Source organism: Callorhinchus milii, unplaced genomic scaffold (assembly GCF_018977255.1).
Source record: "Callorhinchus milii isolate IMCB2004 unplaced genomic scaffold, IMCB_Cmil_1.0 Scaffold4, whole genome shotgun sequence".
In the NCBI taxonomy this organism is placed as follows: domain Eukaryota; kingdom Metazoa; phylum Chordata; class Chondrichthyes; order Chimaeriformes; family Callorhinchidae; genus Callorhinchus; species Callorhinchus milii.
This window is the reverse complement of record NW_024704745.1, coordinates 55,263,298-55,283,024: the sequence shown is the minus strand read 5'-3', so window position 1 is coordinate 55,283,024 and position 19,727 is coordinate 55,263,298. Positions and strand designations below refer to the sequence as shown.

Genomic DNA, 19,727 nt, shown 5'->3' with positions numbered 1-19,727 from the left:
TCTTTATAATCAAAACAGCCTGCACCATTATTAGCAAATCTTCAAAGATTCAAATCCATATGAAATCTTTTTTATATAGAGAAAGTAATTTGTGGTGATGTCTGGAAAAAAAATGTACAGTTCAAATTTTCTTTTACTAATTTATCACCCATTCTCTCTCTTTTTCTCCGTTTGCAGGAAACCCTGAGAATACTTTTAAAATTGAACCAGTTTTGGGAATTATCAGCGTGTCGAAAGAACTTGACCTGTCCTCTCTTGGCCAGTATATAATGACTGTTAAAGCCACCGATCAGGGTTCACCACCTCTTTCCGCCACTGCAATCGTGCACGTCTCTGTGACCATTTCAGATAACGCACACCCAAAGTTCCTTCAGAAACAATACGCAAAAGAAGTCAATGAAAATGTCAGTGCTGGGTCTTCAGTGATCATGATCTCCGCAGTGAGCCAATCAACGGTGGTTTATGAAATAAAAGATGGAAACATAGAAAGTATCTTTACAATAAATCCTTATTCTGGTGTCATCAGTGTCCACAAACCTCTTGACTATGAGCACATTCCTTCTTATAACTTGATAGTCCAGGCAACCAATATGGCAGGGATGTCATCAAACACTTCAGTCAATATACACGTGGTGGATGAGAATGACAACCCTCCAGTGTTTATGCATTCACAGTACACAGGGAGTATCAGTGAGGCTGCTCCAACCAACAGTGTTGTTTTAATCTCTGGAAACACGCCACTTGTCATAAGAGCCACTGATGCTGATCAAAACCAGAATGCACTGCTTGTCTATCAAATTGTGGAATCTACTGCAAAAAAATATTTTTCAGTCGATTCGAGCACTGGGGCAATCAGGACCACAGCCACTTTAGACCATGAAACCATTCCAGTGTTCCATTTCCAAGTGCAAGTCAGAGACAGTGGCACCCCCCAGCTTACAGCTGAAAGTCTGGCAGAGGTGACCATTCATGTGACTGATACCAATGACTCGCCACCAAAGTTCAGTCAAGATGTCTACGAGTCTGTGCTTCTCCTACCAACGTACACTGGGGTAGAGGTTCTGACTGTCTCAGCCACGGATCCTGATTTTGAAGTGCTATCAGAGCTAACATACACGCTGACCGATGGAAATACAGCAAACTATTTTTTAATCAGTCTTAAGAGTGGGGTCATTACAGTGAAGAATCACACCCTTGACGAAGAACTCTATGAACTGACTGTTTGTGTATCAGATGGGAAGTTCAGCAGTTCAGCGCTGGTAAAAATAACAGTGAAAGATGCCATTGACAGCGGCCTGCACTTCACTCAAACCTTCTACACTGCCTCCATCTGGGAGAATAGCACGGAGTCAAAAAAGGTGGCTGTGGTTAATGCTGTGGGAAACCAGCTTAATGAACCTCTGAAGTACAGAATATTAAATCCTGGTGACAAGTTCAGGATAAAATCCACCTCTGGGATTGTGCAAACAATGCCTGTGTCCTTTGACCGAGAAGAGCGAGAGGTATATGAGCTGGTGGTGGAAGCAAGTCGCGAGCATGACCCGTGGCACGTTGCACGAGTAGTTATCAGAGTCCAGGTTGAAGACATCAATGACAATCCACCGGCCTTTGTGGGTCTTCCTTATTACGCTGCTGTGCAAGTTGATGCAGAGCCTGGTGCCATTATATACCACGTGACAGCCATGGACCGAGACAAGGGCAAAAATGGAGAGATAACCTACTTTCTTGGAGACGGGCCGGACCACTTTGAGATTGACCAGCATACGGGGATTGTCACATTGAAAGAACCTTTTGAGTCTGATTTGTCTAACGTTGAATATGACATTGACGTCATCGCTAAGGATGGGGGTGCACCTGCTCTCTCTACTTGTGTAAAACTACCCATCACAGTTGTTAATAAAGCCATGCCAGTCTTTGCCAAGCCGTTTTATTTGGCTGCAGTAAATGAAGACATCCAGCCGCACACCCCTATCATCAGCATCAATGCCACTAGTCCTGAAGGTCAAAGTCTAATATACACCATTACTGATGGAAATCCTTTAAATCAGTTCAACATAAACTTTGATACAGGGGTAATTAGTGTCATCAGTCCTCTCGACTATGAAGCTGAATCGAGCTATAAAATGACTATCAGGGCAACGGACTCGCTGACGGGTGCTCGAGCTGAAGTGACCGTGGATATAGTTGTGCATGATGTTAATGATAACCCTCCAGTGTTTGAGAAGACGATGTACAAAGTCATGCTTTCTGAATCCTCGATGATCGGAACCCCTGTGCTACAAGCTGTTGCTTTAGATGCAGACTCTGAAAATAGCCAAGTCGTACATTATCAGATTGTCCACGATAATTTAAACAGCACAGACTACTTTCACATAGACAGCACCAGTGGGCTGATTTTAACATCACGTATGTTGGACTATGAACTAATTCAACAGTATAACTTTATCGTCAGAGCCACAGACAATGGCATCCCACCACTGAGCAGTGATGTCCCAGTTACTGTTTATGTGAGTGACATGAATGACAACCCTCCAGTTTTTAACCAGCTTCTGTACGAGTCTTATGTGAACGAGCTTGCCCCACGCGGTCATTTTGTTACCTGTGTCCAGGCATTTGATGCAGATAATTCTGATACTGAGCAATTGGAGTACAGCATCCTATCTGGAAATGACCACATGAATTTTGTCATGGACAGCAGGAGAGGGATTATTACACTGTCTAATCACCGCAAACAGAGAGTGGACTCTGCATACAACCTGAATGTCTCTGTGTCAGATGGCATTTTTACCAGCACAGCTCAAGTACATATCAGGGTTTTCAGTGCTAACTTGTACAGCCCAGTCTTTTCACGCAGTATTTATCTGGTAGAACTGAGAGAGAATTGTGCCATTGGGACAACGGTGACTCAGGTAGTGGCTACAGATGGGGATTCTGAGGAGTACGGGCAAATTATCTTCTCTATAGTTAATGACATTGCAAGAGACCGGTTCTCCATTGACACTGAAGGAAATATTATCACAACTGAAAAGTCAAACCGAGAAATTCCTCTGGAGAGCGATATTGATATTACAGTCATGGCTGTTGATGGTGGTGGCAGGGCAACATTCTGCACTGTCAGGGTCAAACTGATGGATGAGAATGACAATGCTCCTCAGTTCAGTGCCTCAGAGTACAGAACAAGTTTCAAAGCAGATGTGAATAAAGGGACTTTGATCATTCAAGTGGCGGCTTCTGACCCAGATCAAGGCACGAATGCCAGAGTTATGTTTTCATTATACAGTGAAGATTCAAATTTAGTTGCGAGTGCAGTTGACATTGATCATGAAACCGGATGGATTGTCACCAAGGAAAGTTTTAGCCATCTAAAAGATACAATTCTATCCTTCTTTGTTAAAGCCTCAGATGGCGGTGTTCCTGTGAGGAGTGCTCTGGTTCCTGTCTACCTCCATATACTTCCTCCGGAGACAGTGTTTCCCACTTTTTTACAACACGAGTATTCGTTTCTGCTACCAGAGGATGTTCCAATAGGACGCATTATGGGTATTGTCCAGGTTCTGCCTCACCGCAATGTTCTTTTCAGTACAGTCAATGGTGGCTTACCTAAAAATAATCAAGAAGGTGTATTTGTGATAGACTCGCACTCCGGTGTGATAAAACTGGAAAAGAAGCTCGATTATGAAGCAACTCATCTTTATGAATTTTTGGTTACGGCCACTATTAATAATGGAAAAACTGACATTGTTTTGACAGCTGGTGTCAAAGTTGAAGTTATGGACTTGAATGATAACAAGCCTATCTTTGACGCCAATCCATATGAGGCTGTGGTGATGGAAGGGATGCCTATAAGGACAAAAGTGATCCAAGTCAAAGCAACCGATGAAGACTCAGGAGCCAACGGACAGGTCATATATAGTCTGGTCCCAGCAGCTCAATCAGAACTTGAAGAGGTTACAGAAATATTTACCATTGACAGCAAAAATGGCTGGATTACAACTTTGAAGGATCTTGACCATGAAAAGCAACCAATGTACACGTTTGCAGTAGTGGCTTTTGACCTTGGCAAGACAGTGTCTCTGTCCTCAACAGCAATAGTTCAAGTGGCTGTTACAGATATAAATGACAATGCTCCAAACTTTGTGACTGAAGTATACAGGGCATCCGTTAGAGAAAGTGACTCACCCGGTGAGGTTGTTGCAGTGCTTAGCACGCAAGACGATGACACATCTGAAATCAACCGACTAGTTAGTTATCATATTACAGGTAAGACCAAAAGAGCAGTGTAATATAAATTTGTATGGAATCGTCAAATTGCATATTTGTTATAGTTAAGCGTTCTGAGACGCTGTCCTATATGAAGGGTGGTATATAAATGCAAGTTGTTGCTGTAGTCGTATAGTTATATAGAAATAATGACTGACTAATTCATGTGGAGTTAACCCAATTGAACCCATTCATTGTTATCTTTTGTTTAACATAGGTTGATCAACTCAAATCCATTGTGGAGTCCTGTAGCTCAGTGATTAGAGCACTCGCTTTGCAAGCGAGAGACCTGAGTTCAATTCCAGGCAGGGCGAAACCTTGGGCAAGTTTCCTTACTCCACACGCCTAATAATAATCCCTCCAAAACCAAAAACAATAATAAATTGGTCATTTTCAATCTACGACTGTTTGTGGGACATTGCTGTGCGCAATTGGCTGCCCCGTTCGCCCACAAATATACAGTCAATTCACTGTACAGTGTGTTCTGTGAAGCGTTTTGGGACGTCCTCCTGATGTGAAAAGCGCTACATCAAATGCAAGGATTATTATTATTCAGTGTTCATCCATGCTTTCTGAATGCTTTTTGTTCAGTGCTGTGATTTGTGCTGGTGAATATTTTCAGACCAATACATGCTTGGTGGGTAGGGTTTTGAGCATTGCCTCAAGATTGCAGAATATATCTATCACTAACCTGCAAAAGAGTCTAGAATGAGGGCAAAACACCCTTCTATTTGCATCAACATGGTATATCTTGCCAAGATAGTGTCAACACAGTTGGGTTAGCTCTGTCAGTTTGGCTTAGATGATGCTCCACATGAAAAATTGAACTCATATCTAGGTCAACACTCTAATGCAGGAACTCTGATTTGTCACATATATCGTACTTTGGATGAAGCATTAAACCAAGGTCTTGTCTGCTTTTTCAAGCGTATCGTAAAAGATCCTGTGACATTATTCAAAAAGAGAAAGGAATTTCTCTTGGTATCCAGGTCAACAATCCTCCAAATTAATTCACGTTCGGTAATTTGTTGGGCTTTTCTTGCACAAGTGGCTGCTACATTTGTCTACAAAAACTCACAGTAACTATTGTGAAGTACTTTAGCTGTTTTGATGTGATTAGTTGCTTTAAAATTGTTTTCTTTCTCTCTCTAATGTGTCCTGATTAACTTATTAAGCCTTGCATTTATAATTAGATGTGTAGTTTATTGTCAGATGGTTGGACAACAGTTCCAGGTGTTGGGAATTGTAAATTGGAGGAAGAGTGGGAGTATCCCACTCAGATTAAAAGCAATGACCTGCCTGCTCCAATTATGTACGAGACAGAGTTGTCCTTTAAGAAGCCTGACTTATATTCCCCCACTGGAGGAATACATATGAAGAGAACAGAGAAGAGGTTATTCAAGTATGACAGGAGTCACAGCTGGGATGGTACCATCTGCCAGTGTTACCCTCTAGTGACTGGAACGTACACTGCCAATATGGTACGTTTCACTTAATGAGGCATTCTGGTGTTTGGATCATATTGCAGCAAAAAATGATGAGTGCCTTTTAACGCCTATAAAATCTTGTTTCAGATGGCCATTGACATGTCATTCACTTCAATGGTCATATTGGATTTGCAATGTGCTATTTTTACAATGTCAGTCTGTTCACATTTTACATAGGTAATTCTATTTGTCTTTTAATTGAACTAGAAGAAATCCCATTTAGTGGAATGACATTTGCTGTGATGACACTATCTGGCATCTTGACAGCAATGTGCCAGAAATACATGCAGCAAGGTATCATTCTCCAAAAGTTAAATGCAGCCTGATTTGATCTGCATTCAGTTTAATAGTAAAACAGCTAGCCAGCCGATTAGTCAGTCGCACAATTGTAAAATTAAAGAAAACTTTCAAATCAAGCGGATGAAGATTCTATCATTTTATCTGCTGATGGTTAGCTTTACAAGTTTGGCCCTAGCCAGTAATACTGATGGCTAGGACTATTGTAGGGCTGATATCTGAGGTCAGAAATCTTTATCAGCTTGCCTCAGTTGTTAGCACTCTCACCTCTGAGTCAGAAAGTTGTGAGTTCAAGCCCCCCTCCAATGCAATGCTGCCATTGTTGGAGTTATTGTACTTCGGACAAGATGTTAAACCAAGGTCCCCTCTGCCTGTTCAGGTGAACATTACAGATCCCATGGCAGTATTCAAAAAGAGAAGGGAGTTTCTTCTGCTGTCCTGGCCAATAATATCCCAGGAAAAATTGTTCATTGATTCCGAACATTGCTGTGTGCAAATTGGCTGCTGAATTTCAGTCACACCACTTCACAATATATTCTGGGAAGCGCTTTGAGATGTCTCAACAACGTGATAAGGCATTATATCAAATGCAAAAATGGTTATTATAATAATATTTCATGGTATCAATGTTAAGAGTATTGTTGCATCTGACCTTATTTTAAATGCAATGATCTTAACTTTGAGACCATGAAACACTTATTATGTAATAACGTGCTAAATCAAATGCAATCTTGTTACATGGGTTTGTTTTGTTGAACCTTTAAGGTTCAGCCTGTAACTCTCATCATAAAATGTGATAATCTGAAAATTGAACCAAGAGTGAAGTAGGTTTTGACCACAAGTTTTGGCAGTAAAATCTCTATAGTGGACCAGAGAGATATTATTGGGTTCCCTCTTCCCACTAACACCACTGCCAAATATGAATATTGGTCAGAAGAATATGTAACCAGTTACCATTGAAGAATGAAAAACGAACAGCATCTATGTATATTAACTGAAGAAATCTTGAAATTTTTCAAATATAAGCATCATACAGGTGGCTCACCCCATTTAACCCTGAAGCTAAATGCATGGTGGTGGTTGTGGTGGTGGGGAAATGAATGAAATTCCACACAGGGCACCTTATCTCTAAAGATTGATGACTGTCTTAACAGTCCCACTGAGCGAAAATTGTTCATAAACAAACCACTTAAATATCAATTCTGTTTCCACCCATGCTCCTCCAATGGTGAGGAAGATACTGCAGATAAGTGTAGATACTATACTGAGGCAAGCATGATGTTACTCAAATCTCTAGGCAGCCTGCTCCACGTACTCCGCCCAGCCCGCCCCACCATCGGCAGTCGGGCCTTCAGCCTCTCTGCCCCCATCCTTTGGAACTCCATCCCACATTCCCTTCGCCTTGTTCCCTCCCTTGCCTCCTTCAATGCATGTATCAAGACTCTCCTCTTTAACCGCAGCTTCAGCCTCCACCCTCCCTGATCCCAACCTCTTGCTTGGGTTCAAATCCCTGACTGTCCAGTGCCTTGGGAGACCCTCTCAATGTGAAAGGTGCTGTACAAATGTAATTTTGTATTATATTGTATGTGGTATTAGCTGATTAAACTCCAGCACGCTCTAGGGTCCCCAAGCCTTGGTTCTCCCCAAGCCTTGGTTCTGCACATAATATTCCCCAGAATTACGTAAGCGGAATGTGTCTCTCTGGAGAGAGTGTACATTCCATTCCTGTTAATGGGAATTTCCATGTGTAGGTGGCATGCATTTGTCTGGTTTGGATACGCTTAATCATGTTGATGCATGAGTCAGACACTCAGCTACCCAAATAAAACCCCTATGAAGTTATTTTACAGTAGTTCTTAAAATAATTTACAGTAAGTAATTTCAAAATTAAGGCTGTAATTAAGAATCTTCTGAAATGGTACACAGAGTAAATCAAGGCTCAGGTGGCATTTTAACTCTATGGCATTCTAGTCTGAATGACACAACTATTGGGTATAAATTCATTTCGAAAGCGCCAGTAGAATAAGGTCATTGCAAGTGAAAGTATTTAGACCTTGGGACATAATCAAAAATTGAATGAACTGCTGCACATTGCCGGATAGAATGAGTGCATTTTATATGCAGCATTTCCGGCCAATTGATTTCACTTAAAGATAAAATTAAATCCCAAACAGCAAGCAGAAATCAGTCAGCAGTCTATTTCACCATTGAAAATCAGCACAGCTTTATTATCTTCAGACGAGTAAATATAGGGAGTCAATTTTGTAGCATTTTTTAAATCAAGAAATCTGGAAGCATATGACACCTTCTCACAAAAATGCCAATTCAACTCTCAGCATTTTCAGACAGTGAAGCCCTAGGGTCGGAGTGATGTGCGCGAAGTACTAAATTCTCCAGTTAATAGCAATGGCAAGCTATGTGGATTTAGCTCAGGTTTGGAACCAGAAATCTTTACAGCACATAAGATCATTTGGCTCATCATATCTGTGCTGGCTTTTTGAAAGAGCAACCCATTCAGTCCCATTTATTGCTTTTTAGATATCTCTCCAATTCCCTCTTCAAAAACCAAATATGAATCCTGCCTCAACCACTACAACCAGCAGAGCATTTCACATCCTAACAACTTTGTGTTTATAAAAAGAGCGTATCTTTCCTTTCCTCCTTATTTTAAATTGATACTCTCTTAATTACTGATTCATCAGAAATAATTTTATCCACTCTACTCTATGAAAATTCCTCATCATCTTGAAAACTTCTATTAGGTCCTCATCCTTCTCTGTTCCAGGAGAGTTGGTAAGGTCAAACCACTCATCCCTTGTGTTATTCCTACCTCCTTTGCAACCTTTCTAAACCTGAAATCCTTCTTCACGTACTGTGACAAAAACTGGCCTCAATATTCTAAAAAATGATTTGTACAAGTTAAAATGTCCCTGCTTCTATTCTTAATTCAATTTTTGGAGTCGAGTTAAGATAGCAATCCAATAAATGGCTCCCAAAGGCTGCACTCCATATGTTTGCAAGTTTAATGTTGACTTCAGACCCAATCATTGTAACATTCGGGTGGTGGGGGGGACAGTGAAAAGAGTTACTACCACAGGCAGTGTAGTTATAATAATAATAACAACAACTTGTATTTATATAGTGCCCTTCATGCAGGGTAGTTACAGAGTTGATTTATAACTAGTTATAAGTAATTAAGCTTAGTTATAACTAATTAAGACATTTGTTAAAAAATACTTTATAATATAGATTTATTACTGCTCTATCCACCCCACCATCTGGTTGAGCATTCAGCCACTTGGGGCCTGCTTTCTGGAACTCCATTCACAAATCCCTCCAATATACTCCCTTCCTGTATTTCAAAGTTCACCTCAAAACTTACCTTTTTGACCGTGATTTTGGTTATCTTTCCCCTTCTCACCCCAGTGCTCAGACAGAATTGTCAAGCTCATTAGGATGTCCTCCTGATGTGAAAGGTGCTATATATTATAAATTTATATTGTATTGTAGATTTTTTAAAATTATTTACAGAACATAAATTTGTTAGCAGGTTATTTAGTAAATTCTTACAAAAGGTTACAGTCTGCAGTGCAGTGGGTTATGGGTTTGTGATTAGAATGGATGATTTTGTAGTTCCTTGTCTTCAGTGTTAAAGCGTGTAGGATGATTTTGTAGTTCCTTGTCTTCAGTGTTAAAGCGTGTATACTTAATGCTTCAATGGTTTATCTTGAATCTTCATTGGCCTAGTCAAATTATAGATGTCTGGATAGAAAAGGACATCTACGTAAAAATTCCTCTCTAATCTGAATTACTCTGAAGCTAGTGAGTGTCTAGGAGATAAGGGCAAAAATCCCTGGCTTGTGAGATGTTGAATAAAAGATAAAAGGAGGAACACTATGCAGAAAATCCTCCTTGCTAATTCTATCAAGACTTATGAAAATTGCAATGTGTGATATAATTCTGCAGTTTTGCCCTGCATGTGTGGAATTGCTCTTAACCTTCTCCCTTCAGAATGGAAACTGTGTCTTTTTGCCACGAAAGATGCCCAAGGAGTTCAATGATTAAAAAAAGTAATAGTGCAAGGTTCGATGTCAGTTTCAGTTTAATGAAAGGTTGTTCTGTCTCATTTCCTCTCCTTCTTGTGAGCTCTTTGAAATGATGAATGTGAAATAATTGCCACATTATCTCGCCAAAATGTCTCTTGAATGTCTAGCCTTGAGGGCTATTTAATACTAATGTATCTTCTTGTGTTTTGTAAATGTTTCTGAACGGTACTAATAAACCACGCACTAAGGTTGCACCTGTGTCACTATGATAATGCTTTTGGTAAAATAATGAAACGTTTATGACCAAAACACTTTGTTTCCTGGTCCATGGAAATCCCAACACGTCAAACTCACCCAACACCTTAATGTGGGGATACCCCTACACTTCCCAATAATAGCTGTATCCGAAAACTGTTCATTTTACTTTAATCTGCTTTTGTATCACGTTCTTTGAATTACTCAACATAATTTTGAATGTCCGTTTAACGGTTCAGTGAGCTAGTTAAAATTTGCCTGTAGAAAAATTGAACTGGTAGCACTTATGATTCAGAATTAAGAGCAACAACGCATTGATCATGTCTAGTTTTATTTTCCCATTTAATCAGAAAAATAAATTACTTTAAAGAAATCTAATTTTACATTCCTCACTGCAGATTGCTAAATGATGAATCCCTCATTAATTCCTTATTAAGGCAACCCATTAGAATTCCAATAAACCCATTGGTATTCCATTTCAGAAATAGATCAAGGCAGAAGTTTTCTTTAGGATGGGGTGATGTACCTAAAATTACTGAAGAAATTTCCATTTACCCACTTGGTAACCATATTAAGGAATCCTGTCAAGAAATGCCACAAATTAGATCCCACTGACCTTTACAAATACAATCGTGTTTCAAGCACTTTCAACACAGATCAAGGACACGCTAGCTCCTCACTGGAATGTAATGCAGCACACAAAAATGGCCAATGTTCAGATTGTCACTGATTTCTGTGTATGTGCAGGAAATTATGTGGAAACCCATCTCTGACTGTGCTTCAGTTATCTCCCCCATTCCTCTGTGAATCTCCCACCCAGCTGGAGCTCTTAATTCCACCTTTAAAACACTCAGAAATTCTTCGCGAAAAGTGCTATAATAACTAATTTGATGTGCTTGACTTCACTTACCATAAAGAGCAAAAAGTAAAAATCTGAATCTCACTCCTTTTTTCTAAAAAAAATAGTATTCAGAATCATGGGCAGCAAAACATTTTCTTGAATCTTGGTAGACTGAAGTATTTGATACATTATGTCTTCTTCAAATTAATATAACTCAGCACATAGAGCTTACAGATATCTGTGAAAAGTATGATCCAAAAATATTTTTAAAATCTATTGTTCAGAACTATTTGTTTTGGGTGCAATTGTGTTAGTAAAATAAGCACTCCAAGATGCTACCGCACATGAAGGACACAATTTAAATGCAAGTTGTTGTTCTAAAATAACCTTATGCTCAGTATTATTCAACACAACAGCTTCATTAATTTTGTTGACAGTCAATCCAAGACTGTTTGTAGGCCACTGCTGTGCGCAATTGACTGCCATGTTTTGTCCACAAAATATACAATCAATTCACTTTACAGTATATTCTGTGAAGGCTTTGAGACATCTCGAAGATGTGATGAGGCGCTATATCAAATGCAAGGGTAATTATATTGTAGGAGTGAGCAGTTTCAGAGATGACTGAATTTGCTTGTTATCACCATGATGTTTACAAGGTTTGCATTTTTGCTATTTTTGTTTAGGAGGAAATCCAAAAGGAAAGTTTGCCCTTGGCCTGGTTCAGAATGAGTGGAAGGTCTATGTGAAGAGACAATTAGACCGTGAGGAGCAAGATATTTACCTGCTGAATATTACAGCTACCGATGGACTTTTTGTTTCGAGAGCAATGGTCGAGGTCCGAGTGTTGGACGCCAATGATAACAGTCCAGTCTGTGACCAGGTACAATTAGCAAGACAAAAAGACACTCTTCCTCTCTCTTCGTATTCTCATAAATATTTTCAATAACTGAAATCTGAACTCACAAGATTGGTTTGGACGAACAAGACTCTTCGATCTATTTGATCTCATCCTTCCAGAATACCCATCCTACTATTCTCCTATCACAACATCAAGTTGCTTTTTAAATGAGTCCAGTGTCCCGGCCTCAACCATTCTTTCTGACAACCTGTTCCAGTCATTAATTACCCTCAGAGTAAATATATTCTTCCTGGTGTCTTTTCTGAAATTGCTCTTTGCAACTCTAAACCTATGCCCTCTTGTTCTACAAACTTGGTGCATTCTAAAGTATTGTTCTGCATTTACGTTTTCAACCACATTTAAAATGATACACATCTCAATACAGTTCCCTCTGAGATGTCTTCTCAAGACTGAAGAGTGCTAGCATGTCTAACTCCAGCTAAGACAAAATGTGTTGCATTCAATTAATTGCAGGTCACGTACACAGAGACATTTCCAGAAGATTTGCCACCAAATAAAGTTATTCTAAAGATTCATGCTCAGGATGCAGACATTGGGGCAAATGGAGACATCCGATATTCTTTGCATGGACCTGGCTCTGATAAATTTTTTCTGGAACCTGAAAGTGGTGAGTGTTTGTGTAGAAATCCTGAATCAAGATTTCTTCAGTTTTCTTCTTGTAAGAGAGCAAATGATTGAGGATGAGTTTCATTGTTTCATATGAAGCATAAAAATTGAGGTTATGAGAAGTGCATTTATGCAAGGGATCACAAGGATGTGGAACATGATACTACAGGTAACTATTGTAGCTAAACCAATTATGACATTTAAAAGGGGATTAAACTGCTAAAATTAAAGTATAAATGGTTAAAATGGGATTAGAGTAGATAGCTCCATTGAGGGAGCTACAAGGCACATAATAAATAAATAGTCACCTTCTGAGCTGCATTGTGTATAATATTGAGCATTGTATTGATAACAAGGTATTCAAGTATTCAAAATAGATTCAAAAGTAAAACTTATTGCAGAATATGGAAGTACTTAATAATTCAGCTTGGCTCAGTTGGTAGCACTCTCGCTTCTGAGTCAGAAAGTTGTGGGGTTTAAGCCCCACGTCGGGAGTTTGAATTCAAATAGTTTATGCTGACACTTCAGTGCAGTGCTAAGAGTGTGCCATCCTACAGATTAGACGTTAAATTGAGGTCCCATCTGCCTGTTCAGGTGGACATTAAAGATCCCACGGCATTGCTGGAAAAGAGAAGGGAGTTTCTCCGGTTATCCTGGCCAACAATTCCCCAGATAAAATTGGTCATTCGTTTCATGGCTGTTTATGGGGCATTGAAGCGCACAAATTGGCTGATGTGCTGACCCACAAAATACAGTCGGTCACTATGCTTCACAATAAATCCTGTGAAACACTTTGTATTCTTGTGACATAAAGGCAAAGATTATTATAATGCAATATTCAAGATTGGGTATTTTGGGGTGTTATTTTTGGGTAGTACTTTGGATAATAATAGCAAATGATGTAACTTTTTTAGCTCCAAATTTCTTATGGGAGGGAGTATTTTCTGTGAAAACTGGCAAGCCTATGATATCTGTTCCATGTGATCATTCTTGATGTATGAACAAGCATCCCTGGAAGGAACAAAGAACCCTCTGGAACTCCATCCTGGAGTTCCTCCTGCTCGATCCTTCCCTCACCTTGTTAAACGTCAGTCTCAAGACCTTTCTCTTTCCCCTCCCACTCCTATGGCTTCTACCCCCATCTTGGGAGCCCAGTTAAGGACTGTTAAGGACCCCACTGTTAAGCACTTCAAGACATTGTCCTGATGTGAAAGGAGCTACATAAATGTAAATTGTAATGTATTTCCAAAATCCTTTTTTAAAAAGAAACACTGAAATATATCATACATGATATATGAGAATTAGAACAGATTCTCATTCAGAATTATCTTGAGGACAATGAGAGTAAATTTATCAGAGCTGACATATCTGGTGCAAGAATATGATTTAATGCTCTTCTGTCAGCTTACAACTTCACATTAAATTTGATTGTAGAAAAAATCAGAATTAGTTTAATTTTTTTTATTTCTTGGTACATTTTAAATAAAATAATCTTTGTATTTTATATTACATCTTCTCGCATTGAAATGTCTCAAAGATTTTCTGTGAAGTGCTAGTGGCTTTTGTTTTGAAGGTGAACACAGCAGCCAATTTGCACACAGCATCGTCCACAAACAGCTATGAAGTGAATGATCATTTTTTTTATCTGGGAGATTATTGGCCAGGCCTTCTCTTAAGAAACGTGTTGTTAATATTTAAAAATAAAATGTTAGTGAGTGATCTCAACCCTGTAGAACATGTGTATCTTGAAAGATTTCACAACTATAAATCCAATTTTTTTGGTGGTTACACATAATGTAATACATTTTAAGGCTAGATTTGCTTTCTGAACATTATAAATGTGTTTGATCTAGTACCTTTTACTCCTGTTAAAAGTTTTGTGCTAAGTACTTCTAAACATTAGCTGGGTAAAGAGCTTTGAGTCATCCTCCCTTATAAATGTAAATTGTATGGTATATGTGGTTTTGCACTTATTTATGCATATTTTTATTTGCTTCCCACTGCTATATATTGAAAGCTAATTTTAATGAAAACTTGCCAAACAGGATATGGTGATCACAATCTTCAGCCAGAGTCCAGGATAGATATCATCAGAGTTGATGTAGAGCAGCAGTAGCCAAACCAGTTTCTGTTCTAGTTTAAGTCTACAGTCTCTTTAACTGGGATCCAAAAAAACAAATCTTGTCAAATTCAGCCTCAAATTGAATAGTCTCTTGAGAGGTGATATGATTGCATTTTTTAAGATTCTAGAGAGACATAATAATGGTAAGCTGTTTTATCTTGTCCAGGACAGTAGAACCAGAGGACATGGCCTGCGATTGAAGGGGGATAAATTCAAAACAAATCGCTGGAAACACTATTTCAGTGAACGAGCAGTAACTGTATGCAACAGACTCCACTTGATGGACCTTGGTCTTCTTTCGTCAATCAATTCTTATGTTTTTATGAATAGTCTCAGATTATCCTGAGATTGGGGCATCCTAGGATTTTACTAGTGTTGCAGTGGGAGAGAGGGGAAATGTGAAAAAAAGAGAAGTAAAAATACATCTGAGTTTTAACTGACGGTTTTGATCTGGCTGAGCAATAAAAAAAGAGTGGAAGAGATGAGGCTTTTGAGCCTATTACCAGCCTCGAGCTAATGGAAGAATGGCTCAGCTGTGCCAGAAAATGAGAGCTGGAAATGGAACAGATTCAGCGAGAGGATTATGATATATTATTTACAAGCTTGGTGAATTCTTCCCCTCCCCTTTCTTAACCATAGAGATGTCAAGGCTCCAACATGGTACTGGCTCCGATCAGTTAACTTAGGATAAATGAGAGATTGCACCAGGATCCTTCTGGATCTATTATGGATAACTCAGCTGTGGCTCCAGCAAGTTCCATTCTAAATTGTTTTCCAGAATTCTTATTTAATTCCTGTTGTACATGTTAATCCCACAGGTGAACTGAAAACATTGTCTGCTTTGGACCGTGAGGAAACGCAAGTATATAACTTGATCGCCAAAGCGACTGATGGTGGCAGGCGTTACTGCCAGTCAGAAATCATTCTACGACTGGAGGACGTGAATGACAATCCCCCTGTGTTCTCCTCCAAACATTATGCTGTGTCTGTCTATGAGAATACAGTAATCAAAGTTTTACTTGCCAGAGTTCAAGCAACAGACCCAGATATGGGTAAGTCAATGCATTCCATTCTTAAACCTCTTGACGCAGTTCGTACTGCACCAGCAAGATAAGAAAGCAGACAAGCTGACTTGTATTTTATTTATTTCTAACGTGATAGCAACTGCAAAAGCCACAGAAAGCAATATGCTTGATTTATGACCTAACATAACATTTTACCGATGGTCAACCCCAGATTATATCTGAATAATCCTGCTGTAATAACATCACAGTTATAAATCGTAAATGTAAGCAACACCAGAGAACCAGTTTTAATCTGTTTGGAATCCATGCATCCAGGATATCATCCTGGGTATCCTGAGAATCTGACCTTGCACTTTTTACATTTTGTTGGTAAAAACAGACTTGTGTATTCCTTTAGCTCCTTGTAGCTTTGTAGCTCACAATGCCCATTGTTTAATTGTCTTCATTCAAATCCACTCGAGCTACTGCCTATGCCATAACAATAAAAGAGTGAGTGAATTACAGGAGTGCATGGGCAGACCCAAGGAGACCACACTTCCTTTTCCTTGCTTTCCATACCCTTCTAGACATGATAATTTTTCCAAACTTGAAACAGTGAAGTGCTGAGTGAACCCAATGGAATACAAACCTAGAAATGCAATGGACTAAATAATAATAATAATAATAATACTAATCCTTGCATTTGATATAGCGCTTTTCACGTCGGGAGGACATCCCAAAGCGCTTCACAGAATACACTGTAAAGTGAATTGACTGTATATTTGTGGGCGAACGCGGCAGCCAATTGCGCACAGCAATGTCCCACAAACAGTCGTAGATTGAAAATGACCAATTTATTATTGTTTGGAGGGATTATTATTAGGCGTGTGGAGTAAGGAAACTTGCCCAAGGTTTCGCCCTGCCTGGAATTGAACTCAGGTCTCCCGCTTGCAAAGCGAGTGCTCTAACCACTGAGCTACAGGTCTCCTGCAATTACCCAGACCAGAATATAGTTACCACACAGTATAAAAGTTTATTTTAAAATACAGCTATTGAAATGGGTCACTTGATTTGTTTTGCAAATCACTCAGTCTCCAAAGTCTCTGGTTTAATTATAACAAATTTCTGTGATTTTTTTTCTTCATTGGTGAATTGTTTTGGGACAGTTCACTTTATTTCACCATCCAGATCACTCAAGTGATCAAGTGACTGAATCCCCATTGAAAGTCTACCCCAAACTGTCGTAATCATCAATGACAATTTAAACTCTTGACAAAAATATACATTAAATGTGTTATATGAAAAGAATGCTGGTGTGGGATCAGTGATTTACAGCACTGACAAGTCATGATAAAAGAGTTCTAGTACGACGCATGAGTTATGCGGTCACTGCTTTGATCTCTGTTTTCTGCACGCATAATCATGGAAAATAAAAACAACTATTAGATGCATAATTTGACAGGTTAACTACAGCCTTGCAACCACTATTGAATTTCAAGTTGGCATATTTCAAAGACGCACATAGCACTTGAATTATTCTTGTAGTTTGACTGCCATTCAAGTCAACAGTTGAGGGACCTCAAAAGGCTCACATAAAAATGCTATATTTTGGTTTAAACATGTTATTTCAATCCTTGCATTTTCAAGAGAATTGTACAATGTATTATTAGAGTAGTGCAACTATTGCTTTTTCAATCAATTCTAACTCATAGTTTTCTTTTACAGCTGATTCCAGCACAATATTTGCTTTCTCTATCTATGATGCTTCAACGAATTCCATCTGTGTTTGACTTTAGTACCTTCTGAGTTAATTCCCCCTCCCATTGAATTTACATTGGTTAAAAAATGATTGATTAGACAAGCTAGGGCTATTCAGCTTTGAAAGGTACATTTCAGAAAAGCCCTTAGAGGAGTATGTACAGGGCCCAGGAGCCCTAAGCCAGATAACTCTCTGCCTCATACCTCCCATGCCAGCTTTCTTCCTGTTGCTCACATGAGGTATGAAACAGTGTGGAGAGCGATGACAAGAGAAGTGGAGTGGGAGGCAAAGGCATCAACCAAATGCGATACCCCTCGGACCTTGGGGCCCAAAGCCATGGCTTAGTTGTCTTATTGGTAAATGCAGTCCGGATATATAAGATTTTAAGTGGGATTGAGAAAATAAATTCAAGAACAATACCTTCAAGTCACCTGTAAGAGCAATTTCAGGAAAGACCTCAGGAAGTATTTCTGTAACCAGAAGGTAATGAATGATAGGAACAGGACTCATTTAAAAAGCAGCTTGATGCTGTGATCTGAGGATGGTAGAATGGGTATTCTGAAAGGATGAGATAAAATGGTCCAATGGGACTTCTTCATCTGAACCTCTTTTGTGCACATCTGAAATCCTTTTTTTGACAAAGCTTTTGCAGCTTTTCTTTTGCTGGAAATTTCAGTTGATTTATAAATGAGATTTTGCTTTAAATAATTCAAACTGATTGATTTGGAGTAAAAGGTCCTTTCTCTCAATATTGGATAGAAACTCAATTGAACAAAATAATAATTTAATGAAGGATGAACAGCAGGTTATTTTAACTGGACACACACAGTGGATGAGGTGCAATCATTTGCATGATAGTACATACCAGGTGTACATACTGTAATAAGAGTGAACAACAAAGCCACCTGAGATGAGTATTGAGTATTAAGTATCTAAAATTATTTTTGTTCAAAACATTACTTTCGTCATTCACTTGGTCATTCACTTCATAGTTGCAGGACATAGCTGAGTGCGCACATGTGCCTCATTCACTTTCAAAATATCAGTCACTACATATTACAGTTAAATCTTGTGCAGTACTTTGAGACGTATGAGGCACTATATCACATTCAAGGATCAATATTATTAATTGTTATTTTTTAAAGGTCTAAAAACTCAGGCAGCGCTCTGAGACACTACCCTATGTGAAAGGCGCTATATAAATACAATTTGCTATAGTTTTAGTCCATTTTAACTTTCAAATGATAGAAAGCAGTTTTCTGCCAGCCTTTTTATAACTCCAGGTTTGTTGCTGCCAGCCAGAGATCTGTGAGCAGAGCCATGTGCATGCACTTAAGTCTACATGCTTGAAATTCTGCTTGCTCCCTCTCATGTGCTGAGTGAGTGATGCATGTAACCATGTAGCCATACTCACCACACTTGGGAACAAACATTCTCAATATTGTGTTCCAGCTCGGCTGTTGGATGTATGTAAGTAACATGTTTTTATTGCTTTGGTTGTTTATCACTCACCTGCATATCTCCCTTCTCATCACATACTGAATTCCTCCCCCATCTCCTCAGCACCATAGAGCATGGCTGAAACACTTTAAAGATCAAATTGATTTTATGCCCCTAATAACATTTTAATCTGACTGTAAATTTTCAAGTTACTTTTATGCATTGCAGTTAGATTGTCTGCTGTTCTCCTCCTCCACTAATTTAGATTGCACATATCATAAATGTTCATTTACAGCACACACAGGGTTTATTCCCATGGTACCCAAATACTAACAGCAATCATCTCAACTATGTTCGATCTGTTGCGTCCCGCTAGTTACTCTTCAGAGACCCCTCCATTTGTTCCTAGTCAATAAGGATTAGAGTGGAGGCCGAAGGACACAAAATCAATATTTCACATTGCAGTTCCTTTTTTTTAAAACCATCACTGATCTTAAAATGCACTTTCTACTTTTGAAACGCTGACCATTTTATAGGCTAATGAGTCATAACCTGAATCAACTCTGCCTTACTCTGAAATAAATCTTTTTTTTACCATGCATTTAGAACTCTGATGCAACAAAACAGATAACCATTAATAAAGGAGGGGAAGTTTACAGAAATCTTTTCTTAGCAATTCTATCTCAGA

At 39.0% G+C, this 19,727-nt stretch overlaps 1 protein-coding gene across 1 annotated transcript in view; it reads left to right on the top strand.

Moving 5' to 3' along the window:
• Window positions 1-19,727, top strand: part of LOC103184290 (protocadherin Fat 3) — a 390,074-nt gene that overhangs the window by 296,526 nt on the left and 73,821 nt on the right. The window contains 4 exon segments of the mRNA XM_042334569.1: window positions 178-4,260; window positions 11,873-12,069; window positions 12,562-12,715; window positions 15,655-15,888. Of these exon segments, the coding sequence (XP_042190503.1) occupies window positions 178-4,260; window positions 11,873-12,069; window positions 12,562-12,715; window positions 15,655-15,888 (4,668 nt within the window).